The sequence below is a fragment of the Aquila chrysaetos genome, chromosome 9, assembly GCF_900496995.4.
Source record: "Aquila chrysaetos chrysaetos chromosome 9, bAquChr1.4, whole genome shotgun sequence".
Lineage (NCBI taxonomy): Eukaryota > Metazoa > Chordata > Aves > Accipitriformes > Accipitridae > Aquila > Aquila chrysaetos.
Window position 1 is genome coordinate 35,744,801 of NC_044012.1, and position 19,341 is coordinate 35,764,141.

Consider the following 19,341-nt stretch of genomic DNA (forward strand, 5'->3'; position numbering starts at 1 on the left):
GATCAATGACAGCTCTTTAACATGCTTTAATGTAAGGTTAATTCAGATAGTGCTACTCTGTATGATCTGAAATAAAGTGGAAACAGTGCTGAAAACTTCATCTCACTTAATAAAAATGATGCCAGGTTATCGTGTGAAAATGTGGTCTGTCTTAATACCAAATGTAATGAAAGAATCACACCTGCATGGTTTTTGTGTGTTAGTTTACATGGAATTTTTTAAGTGAGGTGGGTTTTGATTTTTTTTTTTTTTTTTTTTTTTTTTTACAATTACACTAGTTTTTAAAAGAAAGCTTTAAAGTAGAGGTGGTAGTATGTGTTTTGTTCTGGGCCTGTACCAAAACTAAAAAAAAAAAAACAAAAAAACCACAAACCACCACATTTTAAGAGTTCAGTGTTACTCTCTAAGGGAAATTTTCTTTTTGTTTCTGAAACCTGTTTTGGAAATGACTTAACAAATTTCTGTTCTTTTCTTTTTCCTTTTTTTTTTTTTTTTTTAGGCTTGTCAGTGGTAATTCTGTAGAAGAGAAGCTTTTGAAAAACGGCACAAAGGACTTGATCAGAGAAGTAGCTGCTCAGGGAAATGACTATTCAATGGCCTTTTTAACACAGGTAAGTTAGTATTCAAAATATGTTCAAACACATGTGTTGCAGCGTTTAATAAATTCAAGCATCTGTGTTGGAGTGTTTAATAACAGTTTAGTAGAAATCTGTTTGGGCTAGAATTGATATGTAAGCATATTAGATCTAATGATTGCTTGAACTCTAGGTGTTAGGGCCACATTCTCTCAAATACTGTCCGTCTGCTTTTGTTCTGTTACTTGCACAGTGGTGCACAGGCATCACCTATGTGACTTAATATATTCTGTTTTCTTGCACCCTGCTGCAAAATTCTGCAGAGCTTGTAAGGATGAAGGTTTCAACAACTTTAAAAATGTGAAATACAAAGTTTGGGTAGTTAGTGAGATAGGCTCTCAATTGCTGCTTTGAAGATGCAGAAGGCAGTGACTGCACTGATGAAGCTAGTCCATCTCCTTCTGGCACTCCCAATATGGTAGTGCAGGATGAGACAGTGTGTATTTCTGACTTCCCTATAAATGAACTGTTAACACTTTATTCTGCTCTGTAGTCCTACAAGAGAAGGTTACAGAGGAGAAAATGGACAATTTTCCAGAAATAATAGATAAAGGTTTATTTTTTCTTTAGTCAGTCCATAATTTATAAGGTCACTTGAACCTGAGCTAATTCAAAATTATATAAAAAAATAGAATGGTCGCGAAAGCTGAATGTACTTCTCTCTTTTTTTTTTTTTTTTTTTTTCTTCTGCTTACCAAGCAAACGATTCAGGAATTGTTTGAGGTTCATTCTCCTATGGAGGATTCTGGATTTAGAGTGAAAGCAGAAGAATTTGTAGTACTTTCTCAAGAGCCATCTCCAGCTGAAAATATTTCACCTAAAGTTGCAAGACCATTCATAGAGGTAATTATTAATACATACATTAAAAGTACAGCTGTGCAACATTAGTATTAAACAGCTGCCTTACCTTTTTTTATCTGGGTAAATTCTGTCAATCTCTTTTTCTGGTAGTTTTACGTTGTTTTGTCATTTTCCTTGTAACAAAACTTCCAGAAGCCCACAGCTGAGTTGTATACTTTCTGGGGACTGTTTCTCTTGCCTCAGCAGAGACTTATTCCAGAAATTCGTGTTGGATTTCAGTGAACTTCTTATGGGGTTTCTTTCCATATTTTTGAAGTCTTCATTATTTTTAAAATACATCTTTCTGAAAGGCCCTCAACAGTATTGAACAAGAGGATGAGGAGTCAAATGATCGTGTACAAGAAATAGGACCCGAGTCAAGCATTGAACCTTTAATCTCAGAGCTCTGCGAGACAAAATACAATGAAGAGCCCTCACAGCTGCAGGAGTTAGTTGCTGTTGTGGATCAGGTACCATGACTTTCCACGATTATTTGGTTAAAAAGTAATGTTTAGTTCAAATATTTCAATTTCTTTGCAGTCTGGCCTTAAAGCAACTTTGTTGTCTATGGGATTGATAATCCCATTAAATGGATGGGAGACGTCTTACTGACTTAAGATGTTAAGCCATCAGAGGGGGAGATCAGTTTTAAGGAGAGCTTTGATACACTCTCCTTCAGTTAACTTTTATTATGCTCAATACTAACTTTTTTTTTACTTGATACGTTCTCTCAGCTGACTCCAATTGAGAAGTATGCTATGAATTATTTAGAGCTCTTCCACGTTTCAGTTGATGAGAATGAGCCACGGTTGAATGAGGTAAAACAACAAATCTTTCTTTTCCATGTTGTTCTGGCACAGTATGTGCAAGCAGGGTTATATTTTCAATGCGAAGTGGAAGTTTCTCCAATGACAGGGAATAGATTGTAGGCACTTTTGTGATCTTCTCTTTGCTGTACTTTATGAACACTGGAATGCCTTACACAGAGCTTATTATTTTGGGATTCTCTTGGTTTAAGCAGGCGTCAGTTCTTAATTTCTTTTTTATAAGATGGGAATGACATTCTTCAGAACAGCTCAGCAAATATTTGTTGTACTCCATTGACAGTGGGGGAAAAACTTTCATTAATTTCAGTGAGCCTGCTTTTTTGGGTAAAGGAGCTGTGTTCTGGTTGTCTTGGTTGTTTAACTGAAATTCTGAGTTTGCTTTATTGTGAGGATTTAAAGACCCTCAACAGAGACCAGAAAAATCTCTTCTAAATGATTGTGAAAATATCTGTTAAGAAATTGCTATAAGATTTCTGTGCCTGAAAATGTCAAAGTTCAAGGAGTTTGTCCGTAAAATACAAATTGATACACTTTAATCCAGTGTCTGTTACTGCATAAAGTTTATAAGGAGTCTGACTTTCATCTAGATGGAATTGAAAACTGCAAAGAAAGCATGGGAAGTCCAGCATATGAAGGAGTTAAAGGAAAAAGAGCAAAAAATGCTGTGGGAGGATGAAGAGGAACTTCTAACCTACACTCGGGAGGATGCATACAACAAAGTAATTCCTGATTAGTCTTGTTTTTCTTAATAGTGTATTTCTTAAGAGTTTTTCTGAAGACCTTTTCCTTCAGGGTTCAGTGGGATCATTTGAATTGTATTCTCTTTTTGCTGTGTAGGAATATGTCTATGAAGGTCCAGATGGACAAACCGAAATAATGCCAGTAAGTAAAAGTAACACCAAGCAGCCTAAACAGGCTTTTAATTTTTTGAAACGTAAAGATCAGTGGAGAGTTAATATTGCAGTAACTACAAATTTTGTTCTGTGTAGCTTTGGACTCCTCCCACTCCACCTCAGGATGACAATGATATCTACATAGATTCTGTTATGTGCCTGATGTATGATACCACGCCTATTCCAGAATCAAAGTTGCCTCCAGTGTATGTCAGGAAGGAACGTAAACGACACAAAACAGATCCATCTGGTAAGTGTTTCTTCAAAACTGTTCTGAGATTCATTGCTGAAAGTTAAAAAAATCAAGGGATTTTTCATACCTCCTACATGTCTGGTCCAGTAAAGATAAATCTGCAGGTTTGAAGACATGAAAATTCTTGTCTCACCATGGTCTTGAAGGAATAGAATCACTGGAAGCCTCAGTTCTTACATTGTGTCTTTCTATTTAGACGTATAGGTGTTTTTAAAAGGACAATTTTAGAAAAATGGGCATTCTACTATGTGAGTTAGGAAAAGGCTGATCTTTATACCGGGCTTTGTTTAGTTACTGACAGTCCGCTTTTAAGAGGCAGTGGGGAATACTCTGTACACATGTAGGAGCATTTTGCAGCTATAAGTAGGAGAAGAATCAAAGAATGGTAGTAACTATTTACCAAGAATTTTTTTTTAAATTTTTTTTTTTCTTAGCTGCAGGTAGGAAGAAAAAACAACGTCATGGAGAGACAGTTATTCCACCTCGTTCACTTTTTGATCGAGCAACTCCAGGAATGTTGAAAATGCGCCGAGAGGGCAAAGAGCAAAAGAAAAACATCTTGTTGAAACAACAAACACAGTTTGCAAAGCCTTTGCCAACTCTTGTCAAACCAGCTGCTGAGGCTGGACAGGATAACCCAGAGTGGTTGATCAGTGAAGACTGGGCACTTCTGCAGGTCAGATGATACCTGCACTTTCTGGTGTTATTATTTATTGTATTTTGGCTTCTAATTTCAGAAATGGCTTTCTGCACTTTATCTCTTCAAGGTTATTTCTAATTCTTAATGGCTAGTTTGGCATTTTGCTCAGAACAGATTGCCTATCATTTGTGTTCCTCTAAGGATAAATTAAAGGTTAAATTACGAAATGCATGATTAAGTCCTATTTTTGTTGTAGAGAACACTTACTATTATGTTCCAGATTAATTGTGCTGGCTGGACATTGGATAATGCAGCTAAGGTTCTCCCCACCTTTGAGAAGAGAGCAGCACTCGAATGGCAGCTCTCTGTTTCTCTTGTACCAATCTCCAAGTGTTTTCTTGCATATCAGTCTGCATAATAGTATTTTATGCTTATTTATTCTCGGTGAATGTAGGTGAACATAGCCTGAGCCCTAAGCCGACTGTATCGTTGTAGTAATGGTGTGTGGACACATGCAGATAAGGGTAGGTTTGGAAGATTGGAATGATTTGTCTTCTGAAGCTTTTGTACCTTTATCTATTGTAGGCAGTGAAGCAGCTGCTGGAGCTTCCTTTAAATCTTGCTGTTGTATCGCCAGCACACACTCCCAATTGGGACCTTGTTAGTGATGTTGTTAACTCATGCAGCAGAGTCTATCGCTCACCAAAACAATGCCGAAACAGATACGAAAATGTCATTATTCCAAGGGAAGAAGGAAAGGTGAGTTTACATAGAATGATGCGTCTTTTTTTACCTTAAGTTTATAGAGTTTTTTTTCCTTATCTCCGTAAACACTTGTTTTTTGTTAAATGTTTCAACAGTGTAAATAAATAACTTTTAAAAGATTATAAAATTATCCTCATCAGGATTTCCACTTATTTTATGTGATTTCTTTGAAAAGAAAAAGCACCTGAACAAAATCTTCCACAAAAGATCATCTAACTTTCCTTCTTATTTTACAGCTAATGTACGAAGCTAATCCTAAAAAGAAGACAAAAAGTATTTATAAGGTGTGCATTGGTATTCTTTCAAAATCAAATCTAGACACTGTGGTATTTAGCAGCAATGGAGGTGGGCAGATAATTCATATGAGATCCATGTTGAGTGTTACTTGAGTTCTGAAACATCAATTACAATTCCAAATTTATTTTTCCTTTCTTTGTTGATACAGTGGATTGACACCAGACTTCAGCTTTTGGATTTGATAGATAAATTTTAAATCATGCAAGAAGTTTGTGATTTCACTTAAACTGTAGTGGGTATTTTTCCACCTAACAACCACCATATAACTTATCCTGATTATTATGAGGGTACTTAAGATCTGTAAGAATGTACTTCATGCTAGAGTCTAAGTGGATTACAAATACATAGTGAATTTAATGCTTGAAGCACCTTTTAGTAAATGAGGATGATAGTACACTACAGAAACAAAAATAAATTCCATGATTATAAACAGCTTCTTCCAAACCATACAGCAATTTAGTGACAGAACTGGGTAGAAAATCTAGAACTTCTGACTCTAGTCCCATGCTCTGGCTAATAAGCAGGTTTGTCCCTGACTGGCAGTTTCTACTTAGGAGAAGCCAAGTATTAGAATGGCATGGTGTGTTGGATGTTAACATAGCTTTGTTGGGAGAGCAGTGCAGTGATGGTTTTATTATATTATGTGTGCGCTATGCATAACTATAAACTAATGGGGTCTTGGTTTGGGTACTGAATTAAACTTGCAAAATCTAAACTAAAGCAAAGATTCTTTTTCAAATTAGAGTTTGCCATTTTGTATGTCCCCAAGTGCTGATGCCAGTGTGACCGTGAGAACTGCTCGTTATTTTGCTCTTTCTTTATATATTTCCCATAGAGTTTTGTGTAACAGTAAGTTATCAGTGACACGAGGCAGAAACCAGTCTGTGATAGATATGTTGGAGTACGTTTTTAAATAATCTACAAGCGCACCATGTGTTTATACGTAGACAAAATGCCATGTGGGTGTGTTTGCAATTGAACGTTGGTTTTTTTTCATTTTTTAGACTAAAAACAGTCGCCCACTTCGTACCAATCAGATCTATGCTCAAGATGAGGGTGCAACCCACACACAACTTTATACTAATCATTTTGAGATGATGAAAATGATTGCAGGGAAAAGAAGTCCACCTATCAAACCTCTGTAAGTTTAACTGGGATCATTCGATCTCCCTGTTACCACAGATCTCCTGGAAACTGTGTTCTGAATTGCTTTTGCAACCGAGAGTTATTTTACCCTCTCTTTCAAACTGCTGTTTTGTTTTTCTGTTCTTGATCTCTTTCCTTGCATCCTGGCCTTGCGTTAGTGGAACACCTTCATATTTCATGTGTTTGGGTTAGCTTTTACTCACTGCATGAATTTGTTTTATGTGATTAAGAGCAGAAGAGCACTCAGTTGGGTTTTTTTTAATCTACTTTATAAACTACACTTTCCATTTGCCTGAATTGTAAACATTTTGATGTCTATGCTGCTTAGTAGTACGTTGTTTTCTACGTATATTCCTGCAGTAACTTTTTCTGTATTCATTTAATATTTACTCTGAGTCTTTCTTAAAATGTCTGTTGGTGTGCAGGCTCCAGTACTGGTGGGAATATCTTGAAAACTTCACCAAAACAGCAGCGTCATGTGCTAAAACATGTGAAATTAAATAATGTTTTTAAGTTTTTTCTGTCTCCAGTAATACAGTTTTGCTCAATTTCAGACTTGGCATGAATCCTTTCCAGAAGAATCCAAAGCATGCATCAGTGCTTGCAGAAAGGTGGGCACTCTCTGTCTTAAAGGAGTTATGAATTGCATAAAAGTGCTTTTTTTCTTTTCTTTTTTACCTTTCAGTTACTTATTTTTAATGATTGTGTGCTCTGTCTTATCATTGTTTCTAGTGGAATCAACTATGATAAGCCACTTCCTCCAATTCAAGTTGCATCCCTCCGAGCGGAACGTATTGCAAAAGAGAAAAAGGTATGATCTCCATCTCAGCTATACATATGACTGCAGTAATTAAAAAATTAGGCAACAGAGGAAGTATGAGAAAATCTGCCTCCTGGGAGAAGTTTGGCAGTACAGTAGATGTTATGAGCAGCTGCAGCTTGTTCATGGACTAGGGTTTAGATACCCAAGGTCCAAAGAGGGACCTTTCCTTGGGCCTGTATGTCATACTCCTACTCCTTGTTTAGAAGCATCTTTTTTGAAAATACATTAAAAACATATAAAATTCTTGTTTTATTCTTGACCATTCTGTAGCCTCCTTTCTTATATTATTCAGAAAAAGATACTTGTCCTTGCTTGTTGATGGTAAATTGCTTGTGCTCTGCTCTAAGCCATATAACCATGAATATAGCTTGTAGTTTGAAACTAGTTCGGTCATGTAACTTAGAGAGGTACAGTGAAGACAGATTTGTATGCTGTCTCTGCACGCAGATATATAAAACGTGGTTAGAATTAAAGGGGTTTTGTTGTTTTGTTTTTAAACAAATACATCCTGATTGTTACATGCAATGTTTTGAAGACTATGAAGCTCACACTTTGATTTCCTAGGCTTTGGCTGAACAGCAGAGGGCACAGCAACAGACAGGTCCACAGCCTCAGCAGCAGCAAGCTGGCCAGCAGCAAGCTCAGCAACCAGCTGTACAGCAAGCACAAGCCCAACCTCAGCCGCAGGCTCAGGCACAGGTAGTTCAGCAGCCACAGGCAGTAGTGCAGACTGCAGTAACTACTGTGGCCAACACAGCAGTATTGGTAAGAAAGGGAGGGCTTGGTGCCTCTGATGTAGTAACTTCAGTTCTTCTGTATGTACCATATTTGTGTGTTTTATTTTCTCTGGAAAGGGAGAATTTTAGGTCAGTATAGTGAGGTAAAAGCTATTTCTTTCTTTCTTTCTTTCTTTTTTCCCTGAGTATGCTGGGTATCTTCTTTTTTGCTCATTTAAGACTGTGTTTGTACCATTATAGCAATAGGTCTTGGCATTTTGGGGTGGAAAAACACCATATCCTTTGCAAATACTTTTTGCCTTTTTCAGTTTAGAAGTTTAGACTTAAATTTAACTTAATCAAGTCTGAGCAAATACACGTACACAGTCAGTGAAGAGTGTTTATACAAAGAACTTGGAAAATAAAAAGAATGTGGCTGTAAGAGCTACTCTGTTAAAGTGGCTTAAAAGCCAAAGCTTTATTAACCTTTGCAAGGCAAGTGGAACGTTGCATCATACAGGACCTACCATGGTTGTTCTATTGCGAATCTGTGCAAAGTTTTCATGGCTTCCTTAAATCTAGAGTCTGTTTTAATTAATCTGATGACAGGTCTGAGGCTTTTGCTTTTAGAGCCAATCCAGTTTGCATACTAATATGTGCAGGCACTGGTGATTTTATTTTGCTTGTTGAAGGGCAAGAATACTGCAGCTTTTACAGAAAAAGACACGAGGATGGGTTCTGACCCATAAGTATTGCTGTGTATCTACTGCTCAGTGATGTTCATGTGTGACTTGGTTGTCTGTGGTGTGTCAGAGTAAGATACTGCTCCCTTCTTCTGCTAACAAGCATGTCAAATGACCAGTATTTACCAACATTTGACTGGTCTCCAATTGCTCGTTAGTGTGGCAGAATCCTAATATATACATCAGTTGTTGTTGATGAATGAACAACTGCAGAAGCATCTGTGTGTTTTACTGCATTTGTCTTATTTTGTCGCTTCTGGAATGCAGCATTGTGTTAAACAGCATGGTAGAGTAAGAACTGTATTCAGTTTTCTTTTATTGTTTTTCTGAACTGTTACCTCAATTGTCTTCTAAATAGGCGGGCACAATCAAAACAGCAGTTACGGGGACAAGTATACAGACTGGTAAGAAGACTTTATAATTAGGCATTGGAGACGATAGGACATTCAGATTTTCATTTTTAGAATCTCACATTTAATCCTGGCTTGCTTTCAGCTACAGTAAGTGGAAATGTCATAGTAAATACCGTTGCTGGAGTGCCTGCTGCTACCTTTCAGCCCATCAATAAACGTCTGGCTTCACCTGTTATACCTGGAACACTGACTGTGAGTAGATTGCATCACTAGTTGTGTCCCTGGACTGATCTTCGTTGCATGTTTTATCGGTGTATCTGTTTTCTTCTTTAGCTTTCCATGTTATCAGAAGCTCTGCTTCTTGCAAATTTCATGTGCATCATGTGATTCTGTACCAAACCCCTCTTCCTTACCAAAATACCAGAACACACTGGAACAGTTTATCAGAAAAAAGTGCCTAATAGATATTACTGTTAAAAATAATTCGTAGACGAGTGCTGTCATAGGCAATGTGTTGTATCATTTTTATTTCCAGACTGTAACTGTTTTGTGCGTTGTTAATTATGATCTTTATTACCATTTTAATGGTTTAAGACTATGAAAGATAAAGCAAAAAATTGAAAGGTAGTAAAATCAGATTTCTGTAGTGTAGTTAAGAGTTTGGTGATCAGCCTGTTTGAAAAAGATTTAGCCAGATGCTGATTGTGAGACATATCTGAACAGATAGATGTGTTAGAAAGATGTGGACCATCGTTGCTTTTGCAATGCTTTTGCATTTTTTGTGTTTGTTTCTAAAATTGTATAGTCTATTTCCAGAAGGTTCCATAGCTTTATATGAGGTACGGAAACTTTGAGAAATAATGACTGTGTTCCTTTTCAGACTTCGGGAGGCACTGCAACTGCACAAGTGGTACATACCCAGCAGCGAACTGCAGCAGCACCTGCTGCTTCCACAGAGCTGGTGACCATAGCATCTACCCAGGGAGTTCGTGCAGTAACTTCAGTGACAGCATCAGCAGTAGTAACTACAAACTTAACACCTGTGCAGACCCAGACAAGATCTTTGGTGACTCAAGTTACACCAGGTAATAATCCTGTGTTTAGGGATTTTTTTCCGAGGGTACGTAAAGGGCCTCAGAATTTCTGTAGGTTGCTTTACCACCATAGCCCCACAATACTGAAAGTCTGGATTTGTTGGCAGCACAATTAAACAGTGCTATGATTTTTAACTTGCTTTATTGTTGGTGCCCAGATTACATTTTTCTCTAGTATTTCTGGATAAAGTATTGCAGTAGAGAGCTGCTTGGCCCCTAGGCATTACAATTTAAAAAGATTATTAATAATCCAGCAGTAAAATATTAGAACTGACTGTCTCGACTAAAAAACATTGTGAAGAAAGAATCATATATTTTATTATTTACTCTGCTTTTACATCATATTTATGCTAATATGTCGTTATTTGTAGTTAGTCCACAAACTGTGCTGGAGCAGAAAAATATGCATTTAACAGCTTGGCTTTTCAGGTGAAATCAATGAATTAAACTGAATGTTGAAAATCTTTCTTCAGAGCATTTTGTGTTTTCTTTGTTCACAGCTACACCAACAGTTCAGCTGTCTGGCAAAACAATTACCCCTGCTCACTTCCAGCTTCTGAGGCAACAGCAGCAGCAGGCTGCTCAGGTGCAGGTCCCACAGATTCAGGCTCAGGCACAAGCCCAGTCTCCAGCTCAGATAAAAACTGTAGGGAAATTGTCACAGGTAAGGAAATGCTTCTGAAGTAACGTGGCATGTTACTCCCGTTGTTATTGTAAGCATCGTTAGCAGTATGTGTTGTATCTGATTTTCTTGGGTTAGAGTGAAATGCAGCTCTTCCTGAAATTTGACCCTACTAAAATTTCATGAAGGCAGTGAGCCTGCTAGCCATTTCAGATAGTACCACTATCGCAGTAGGTCAGGATGTAAAGCACTTACTGTTACCTATTCAGTGGCAAACCATCGTGTAAAGGAGTTGCATTCTTAGCTCTCTGATCTTAACTGAAGTCTGGCATAGCATGTTTCTCCTTTAAAGCTTCAGATTAATCTCCATTTTTTTCCTGTAGTCATGTAAAAGATTGGAAATGATGGAAGTGTTTGATTTTTGCAGGAGCAGCTGATCAAGTTGCAGAAGCAGAAACTGCAGCTTCCCCAGCAGCAGGCAGCGCAGCAGACACAGCAAGGATCACAACAGCAAACAGCACAAGTACAAGTGCAACAGCAACAGCAAACTCAACAACTCACTGCTGTGACAGCACCTCGTCCTGGCGCAGTTCTCACAGGCACTACTGTAACAAACCTGCAAGTTGCTCGTCTTGTAAGTTGGCTTTGACTCTGCAAAAACAGTCTTAAACACCTTACTATCTTTGCTGGTTTAAATGAACTGGATACTGGTCATTCATGCACACAAGTGCCCTTTGCATTACTTAGGCAGTACAAAGGATACAGCTTTAACGTAAATAGCTTTAAATTGCACTTACCCACTGATACCACCTCTGAATTGTATTACTGTAAAGGAGCAGTTATATTCAGAAACATTCACAACTATCACTTTATAATGACTTATTATATGCAGCAAATATTTTTTTGTGCCAGTACAATAATCTTCATTCCTTACTGCTTAGACTCGTGTTCCTGCTTCCCAGCTTCAAGCACAAGGACAGATCCAGGCCCAAACTCCGCAAGCAGCACAGGTTGCTTTGGCAAAGCCTCCGGTGGTGTCTGTTCCAGCTGCTGTTGTGTCATCTGCAGGAGTCACTACACTCCCCGTCACTGTTGCAGGCATTAGTGTTGCCATTGGGCAGCCACAGAAAGCAGCAGGTATGTCAACGGACTTGCTAAAACATAATAAAGTTTTAAATGCCACTTTTTTAAAGGTAGAATGTTTCAAGTAATGTCTTCTGTGGGACACTCACACTTTCTAAAAACTAAAGTGATCGAGGTTGTATTCCTACTTATTTCAAAAATGAGGTAAGAGAATTACACTTACTCCATTTAATCTGGAGGGTAGCATGATTCTTTAGCCATAGTGGTAGGGTTTTTGGTTGTTTTTTTTTTTAAATCTGTGCATGAGAGTAGGTGAGCAGATACAGTTTTAAAAATGAAGACAAGTAATTTCACATTTTTTTTAAAAATGCAAAATGCAAATAGGAAGACTTGTATTTTATAACAGTCTCCTCTAGTATGGACAGAATTTTTCCTGTGGGAAGATTATTGTTTGAACACAAAGATGGCTTACTCATGCCCTTAGATAACAGAATGTTTTTTCCTCCACTGTCAAAATCATACGTCTTATTCCCATTAAAATCAGTGGGTTATTAGTGCTCAAAGCTATACAGATGTGTAAGTCTATAAAAAGCACAATCTGTGTTTCCAAGCTGTGATTACTGGGACAAAGCAATACACTGAAGACTCTTACAGTTCTAATTATTTTTGTAATTTTCAGGAGGCCAGACGGTAGTTGCACAGCCACTGCATGTCCAGCAGCTTCTAAAACTCAAGCATCATCAAGCAGCACAGCAACAGAAAGCTATCCAGCCTCAGGTTGCACAGGGTCAAGCTACTGTGCAGCAAAAGGTACTTGTTTGCTTTCCCATTGAGTTATGTAAAGCTTCTGTGGTTGTAAAGCTTCAGCTCTGAATTACGAGGACACTCCTAGAGAGGCAGTCAGTATTTCTAGGGGTGAATCTTAAGTATGTCTAGAGAGAACGGCTTCTCATGTGCCTTGTCAGGTGCTTAATAATTTTTTCAATAAGGCGGCCGTTTGCTGTGATTTCTCATGCCCCAAACTGGGTTTTCTTTTTCAAGTAACAAAGATGAAGATTCTCTTTAGTCACTTCTAACATAACCAAACATGGAAAATTCCCAGAGATTTTCCCTGTTTACAATAGAATTTGTGTGAAATATACTTTCTCCTGAAATGTCATGTTCTCACAGGCTTTGCTGTCTATCAGCCACCAGTGTGGTTTTTTGGAAGTGCATGATCATATGAAGCGTGCGTATGTGTGCATGTGTGTAAGAGAGAACCTTTTCAGTAAATACTTTAAGTGATTCAGAATATTTGTATAAGTGCATGAAAGCTTTCGCCTAGTGTTCATTTTGCTATTACTAGTCCTGGGAGGATTTTGTTTCAATAATTAAATGTAATTAATCTTGTTAGCTACATACCTATTCTTTAAAATACACCTATATTTTGTAGTCATTGATGCCTTTTTTTCTCTTCTGCAGATAAATGCTCAACAGGTTACGGTCCAAACCCAACAGCAGACTTCACAGCAACAAAAAGTAACTTATACTACACAGCCTGCCATTAAAACACAGTTCTTGACAACTCCAATTTCCCAAACCCAGAAACCAGGTGGAACCCAGCAAGTGCAGGCCCAGATTCAGGTACAGGTAACACAGGTTTACACTTTTAAACTCTACTGTGACTGGAGAATTGTAAAGATGACAGGTGATGTAGCATTTTAGCACCCACTCATATTAATTCTAGTCACATGTTTGTTTAAATTGACTTTGTAATAAAAATCATTGGTGCTGAATATGTGGCCCTATAGCAGGTTAGAGGAACTATCTGAGCTGTAAATTCACCTTTCCTCGTTGAAATAAATAAATAGAGTCACTCCTTTTTATTAAGCAAGGGATTCCATACTGTGTTTACTAAGGAAAATTCGGCCAGAGTTCTCCCTGTTTTCTGGTGCTGCCTCCCAGCCTAATCTCTGGCAGCCAAGAGTAGGTGACAGTTCAATTGTCTTCTCTTCTGCATAACTGGATCAGTCTAACCAAGGAAAAAGAAGGGGGTTAGGAATTGGATGCCTTACTCTTTCAAAAGTATATCTAAGATAATGTAGCATATTAGAACTTCTGTGCTTCCTTCAATTTTATATATAGTTAGGAGAAAACGAGTATGTTGCAGTTAAAATTGAAAATATGACTTTTCCTCTTCCTCTCCTAGCTAAGTTCTTCAATACACTGACCTAAAAAGTTTTACAGAAGTTCAGTATCACTGAGAATGCCAAGCTGCAGCTTACCATGAACAGGACTTTGGAAAGGTTTTCACTTGCTAGCAGTTTTGATAGGTATGGTGTTTTGCTGCTAGTAGCAATTTTTTATTTTGACCAAATCTTTCTTTATTTCATGTCACTACAGGTTGCAAAACTTCCACAAGTGGTCCAGCAACAGGCTACTGTTGCCAATATTCAACAGATGGTTTCAGTTTCCCAACAGGTAGGTTTTGCACTTGTCAAATACAGCACTAGAAACATGATCCTACTGAAAACTCATTTATTTGGAATATGTGTGTTTTTCACCTTGTGTGTGGCATAGGCAGTATTTTTGAAGGATATAGCAAGTGCCCTTCTATAAAAATGAATCATGTGAATACCGAGTAAGCTGCTGTATATTCTCTAGTCTAAAACTTTGGTAGGTGGAGCAACATTGGTTCATCACTGTAGATAAGCTGAAAAACAGATTGAAAAAACTATTTTCTAGAGCTGAAAGAACTTTTAAAAATTGGTTTCTTGTGATACATAGTCAAGATAGCAAATAATTGAACTAATGAACGCCATCTGAGTTTGTTCTACAAAAATGAGGACAAATCGAGGGTTACAAGTTGTTTTGTTCCAGTTCATAAAGCTGTGCCAAGTGCTTTGTAAAAGTGTCCTGGTTTCAGCTGGGATAGAGTTAATTGTCTTCCTAGTAGCTGGTATGGTGCTATGTTTTGAGTTCAGTATGCGAAGAATGTTGATAACACACTGATGTTTTCAGTTGTTGCTAGTAGTGTTTAGTCTAAAGTCAAGGATTTTTCAGCTTCTCATGCCCAGCCAGTGAGAAAGCTGGAGGGGGACAAGAAGTTGGCACAGGACACAGCCAGGGCAGCTGACCCAAACTGGCCAACGGGGTATTCCATACCATGGGACGTCACATCTAGTGTATAAACTGGGGGGAGTGGGAGTGGGGGATCACCGCTCAGGGACTAGTTGGGTGTCGATCGGCGGGTGGGCGGTGAGCAATTGCACTGCGCATCATTTGTACATGCCAATCCTTTTATTATTGCTGTTGTCATTTTATTAGTGTTATCATTATCATTATTAGTTTCTTCTTTTCTGTTCTATTAAACCATTCTTATCTCAACCCACGAGTTTTACTTCTTTTCCCAATTTTCTCCCCCATCCCACTGGGTGGGGGCGGGAGTGAGTCAGCGGCTGCGTGGTGCTTAGTTGCTGGCTGGGGTTAAACCACGACAATAAGTCAGAATGGTGTGGGATCTGTTCTGAATGTGGTATGATAACAGACGGGACTAGGGCAAAAGAAGGTCAGATGGTTTGGTTTCCCCTCCCCTAAATACCAGGCAGTTTATTTAACACTGTTCAGAACAATGTCATTCAGACCATTTAGCAACCGGCATAACTTACGCAGTTGATTGGCAGGAATGATTTAACTTTGGATGGTGGATGAAGTTACTGCCTTCAGTGCACAAAAATCTGAGCCAATCGGCTCTTCATCTGTCACAGATTTTAGTGCAGTGTTTTAGTGCAGAATAAAATCTGTGACTGTTTATCTTAAAACGATGATGAAGTGGTATAAGCTGACTGATGACCACCTCAGATGTGAATGCTTCAAGGGCAAGGTAGACAGCAGGGAGTAGAAAGCTCATCAGTCAACACAAGTTGAGTTGTCCTCTGTAGTCAGTAAGAGCTCCTAGATAATTTTTCAGGGGACATTAAAAGCTAGATTTTCAAAAGTCATTGGCGTTGGCATAACTCTGGGACTGTTGAAGTCCATGGTAAAAAGACAAATAAACAGCTCCCCTCCCACACACGCCAGTGACATCAATGGCAGTAGGATTAGGCTATGCTAAGTATTTTTAAAACTGTGGTCTTGATGTGTATGTAGCATTCTTTTTACCTGCATTTTTAGTGCTTCCCAGTGGATTCCTCTTGGATCGGTCAAGAGTTAACTTTCCCCTGGAGAAGCCCTTGCAGCTTCATTTGGCTTCTGCCTCTGACAAAGGCAGCTGGAGCTGCTCAGTTTTCATTACCTTGTCCTCTGAAGAAGGAGACGTTGAATTTTTTTCTCCCTTGCTCTGGGTAGAGCTATGAAAATTAGATTTCTGGATGGAGCTCAAACTATTCCACTGTAAATTGGCAATAGAGACTGGCAGCTGTAGTCTGAAAGTATAATGTCAGAGACTGGTAGGAAGCCTCAGTGGCGGTATTTATTGTCATGATATGAGTGCAGAGTTGGCATTTTAACCTCTTTGATCCTCCCTCTGTTCTTTTCTCTGTTCCTTCGCTTCTGCTTCTGCAATATGGGAATTTTCCTGTTTATCCAGTGGGGTTTCTATACTTTCCGTCTATCTTCTGTAAAGGATCTGGGGGAATGTCCTTTGATTTGCGCTGCAGAGATCTGAGTTACAGGCATCTTGGCTCTTAGGTCTGTTTTATACGGCTCTAGAAAATGTGACAGAACAGTGTTTCTCAGTGAAACCACAGACCCTATGTTCCCAGAATCCCTCCCAGCCTTCCTACTTTGTCCAAGATACTTGTCAGTCAAGAGAGCGAATGCCTGTGTAAGTCAGATGCCTTCTGTAGAGTGGAAACGTAGTGAATGATCAGTTTAATGCAAAACTATTCTTTTGTAATTGCCTTGTCATCCTAATGTCTAGGTACAAGCTCAGCCCCAAACTGTGACGCTTTCTCAGACGACGGCAGGTCAACAGCAGGTTCAGGTGATTCCTGCAACAACTGCTACTGCTCAGGTCGTCCAGCAGAAACTAATACAACAGCAAGTTGTGACAACAGCGTCTCCCCAGATTCAGGCTCCAGGTGTACAGAATCCAGCCCAGACACCAGCAACATCTGAAGCCCAGAATCAGCAAGCAAAAGTACAAATGAGGACGCCCACTGTCAGATTAAAGGCACCTACTAAACCAAGTTGAACTAATGATTAGAATGCAATAACAGGGAAACACAGCATTTCTTGTTTGCTAAGCCAAGTGAGAAGCTACTCCAAACATCCAAATGAAGACAAACCACCTCTATTTTTTTTTTTTTTAGCAGAAGGTTTTTTGCTGGTGAACATTTAAACATGGAAACTCTCATAAAACTTAAGCGTATTAGCAACTGTTTAGCACTCAAAATCTGTACAAGATGCATTCTGCCAGTGTTCTCTGTGCTCATTCAAACCAGATAAAGCAAGCATTACTTATGTTTAAATTTTGCCCAGCTTCACAAAAGTAACATGGTAATATGCCATAAACGCCAGTAAAATTCATGTATCTTAGCATACCACAAACTGCCCGTGGGAATATGCAGTTCTTTGCTATAGTTTGGGTGGACGCTCGATATCCAGGGCGAAGCCATTCAAAGAACCAAGTGTGGCTAATATAGCAAAGTATTTTCCATCTGTATAAAAGCTGCATGTTGTTCTTGCCTGAGGTAAATGCCTCTGGAAGATCTAACATATTTGAAGTGCTCCCTGCAAACTTTAGCCAATAAATGTGAAAACCTGTAAGTATATGTAATTAAAAAGGAAAAAAAGTTTCATTCTCCATTTTTGTAAGTCTTTTAAAATGTTTGTTAGTAGTTTTGTGTACAGTTTATTGAATCACCCAACCTGTGCGCTCATTCTCATATTTCACTTTAAGATAATGGATATTTTAGGCATGAACTGAGTAAATACTGTGTTGATAGTAGATGTGTATTAAAGTGTAGCCCATTTTTTTTGTAAAAGAATTGTTCGGTGGATACAGCTAAACAAATGATCCGTAGCTGTTTCTCATGGGACTTCTGTCAAGGAAAATCTCCAACTGATAAAATTTAATCTCTCAGTTTCATTCTGCTCTTGCAACATGTTTAAATGTTCAGTACTTTCTACTCAGCTTTCAGCTCGGGGGGGGGGGGGGCTGGGGGAAGGGGAGAATAGTGAAATTAAATCTAAGACTTAATTCTTCAACTGTGTAAAGAATAAGATCTAACTTTTGTACTATTCTTTTACTAAAGCTAATGATGAATGTATCTTCAGGTGGGTATTTTGGATGTGAATAGAGCGTGGCCTCTTCCTCCAAATCAGTTTGCCTTATTGTTATGAAAAAAAAAAAAAACAAACAAACAACAACAAAAAAAAAAACCCCAAGCAAAAAGCTGCATAGAACTGTGGGGGTTTTCTTTACTTTTCTCGCATAAAATGAAAACCAGACTGTTTGCGAACAGCACTGAGTGAGGAATCAAAAAGCTCTTGGTGGCTTGAATGGATTTATTTTACTTTGGCCATAAAACTGCATGACTTGTAAAATGCAGACAAAATTACAACATTCCTTTTCTGAGATGGTTTTAAAATTATTTTTCCATTCTGTGATCTTTTCACTCTTTTAGGCGGGAGGCCTATTTAAAGGCAAGGAAAGCGTATCTTTTGTTCTTACCTCTGTATGTACACACCTATTGGTACCTAGCAATCCAAATGGCTTAAACAAGAAAGAATACCCAGTCAGCTCCTCTGTTTTAAGTAGGATAGGTTCAGCCCATTCTGTTAAGATCACAAATGTTAACACGGGGTCAGGCAGCGTTCCTGATTTTTTTTTTTTTGGTTTTTTAGACCTCTTTTCTCCTCCATCCTCTTTTTCTTGGACCCTCAGGCCTGCAAATACAGGGGCATTGTTGTTTGGTTTTTTTTTTTTTTTTTTAAGCTGTTTGTGCATGCAGTAGTGTTCCGCTGACCCTGCCAAACCACTGGTCTGTGCCATTACCTGAACTTCATTACTAGCCACGAAGCTGGTGTTGTTGGCAGCGGAATAGTTTAAAACGCAAAGCAAATGCAATGGTAACAGATAACTGACACCGTGTACAGTATAGTGTCGCTCATCCAAAAATATTGCTTAGTTAGCCCCAGTTTTACTTTTAAATGTTTAGCTCTTATTATGTGCATGAAAGTCGGGGGGGGGGGGGGGGGAACACGTCCAACAGTGGGAAAGCTGTTGACTGCATCATTGTGCTGGTCTGATTTGGTGTCTAAAGAGGCAATTGTTTCTTGTTTAGGTCAGTTAATGAAGATAAAAATCGCTTTTTTTTTCTTTTTTCCTTTTGATGTGTCTTTCTCCCAGGAGTGTGTTAGGAAGTCAACCTGTAAATAACTGATGAACATAAGCATTTGTACTTGATCCAGTAGGATTATAAGGAATAGCGATGTATCCTACCTGAAGGTGTAATAAAGTGTACATTTTTATAACACCGCCTCGCCCTGCCTTCTGTAACGCGCGGGGGAGGGAGGGCGCTGCCGGCCGCGGCTGGCGGGGGTCGCCGCCCCGCGGAACGGGGGCACTCGGGCGCTTCTTCCCCACAGATCCGCTTGGCGGGCGGCCGGGCTGCGGGCCCCGAGCTC

The 19,341-nt window shown here is 38.8% G+C and overlaps 1 protein-coding gene across 21 annotated transcripts in view; it reads left to right on the plus strand.

Moving 5' to 3' along the window:
* The window catches only part of LOC115345507 (E1A-binding protein p400-like), a 54,307-nt gene extending 35,119 nt beyond the window's left edge, over positions 1–19,188 (plus strand). For 6 of the 21 annotated variants that reach the window (XM_041125911.1, XM_041125913.1, XM_041125921.1 and 3 more), the window contains 24 exons: positions 500–611; positions 1,335–1,478; positions 1,787–1,945; positions 2,210–2,293; positions 2,890–3,021; positions 3,140–3,184; positions 3,292–3,445; positions 3,883–4,124; positions 4,674–4,847; positions 5,090–5,137; positions 6,155–6,291; positions 6,851–6,907; positions 7,029–7,107; positions 7,684–7,884; positions 8,937–8,982; positions 9,074–9,183; positions 9,812–10,016; positions 10,526–10,689; positions 11,075–11,281; positions 11,589–11,784; positions 12,410–12,540; positions 13,192–13,359; positions 14,113–14,190; positions 16,631–19,188. In XM_041125911.1, the coding sequence (XP_040981845.1) occupies positions 500–611; positions 1,335–1,478; positions 1,787–1,945; positions 2,210–2,293; positions 2,890–3,021; positions 3,140–3,184; positions 3,292–3,445; positions 3,883–4,124; positions 4,674–4,847; positions 5,090–5,137; positions 6,155–6,291; positions 6,851–6,907; positions 7,029–7,107; positions 7,684–7,884; positions 8,937–8,982; positions 9,074–9,183; positions 9,812–10,016; positions 10,526–10,689; positions 11,075–11,281; positions 11,589–11,784; positions 12,410–12,540; positions 13,192–13,359; positions 14,113–14,190; positions 16,631–16,903 (3,346 nt within the window). In that variant the 3' untranslated portion in view covers positions 16,904–19,188. Of the gene's footprint in view, positions 1–499; positions 612–1,334; positions 1,479–1,786; positions 1,946–2,209; positions 2,294–2,889; positions 3,022–3,139; positions 3,185–3,291; positions 3,446–3,882; positions 4,125–4,673; positions 4,848–5,089; positions 5,138–6,154; positions 6,292–6,850; positions 6,908–7,028; positions 7,108–7,654; positions 7,885–8,936; positions 8,983–9,073; positions 9,184–9,811; positions 10,017–10,525; positions 10,690–11,074; positions 11,282–11,588; positions 11,785–12,409; positions 12,541–13,191; positions 13,360–14,112; positions 14,191–16,630 lie in introns of those variants that run through there. The other 15 variants (XM_041125925.1, XM_030024381.2, XM_030024382.2 and 12 more) reach the window with 10 other exon arrangements.
* Positions 19,189–19,341: the final 153 nt, after the last annotated feature.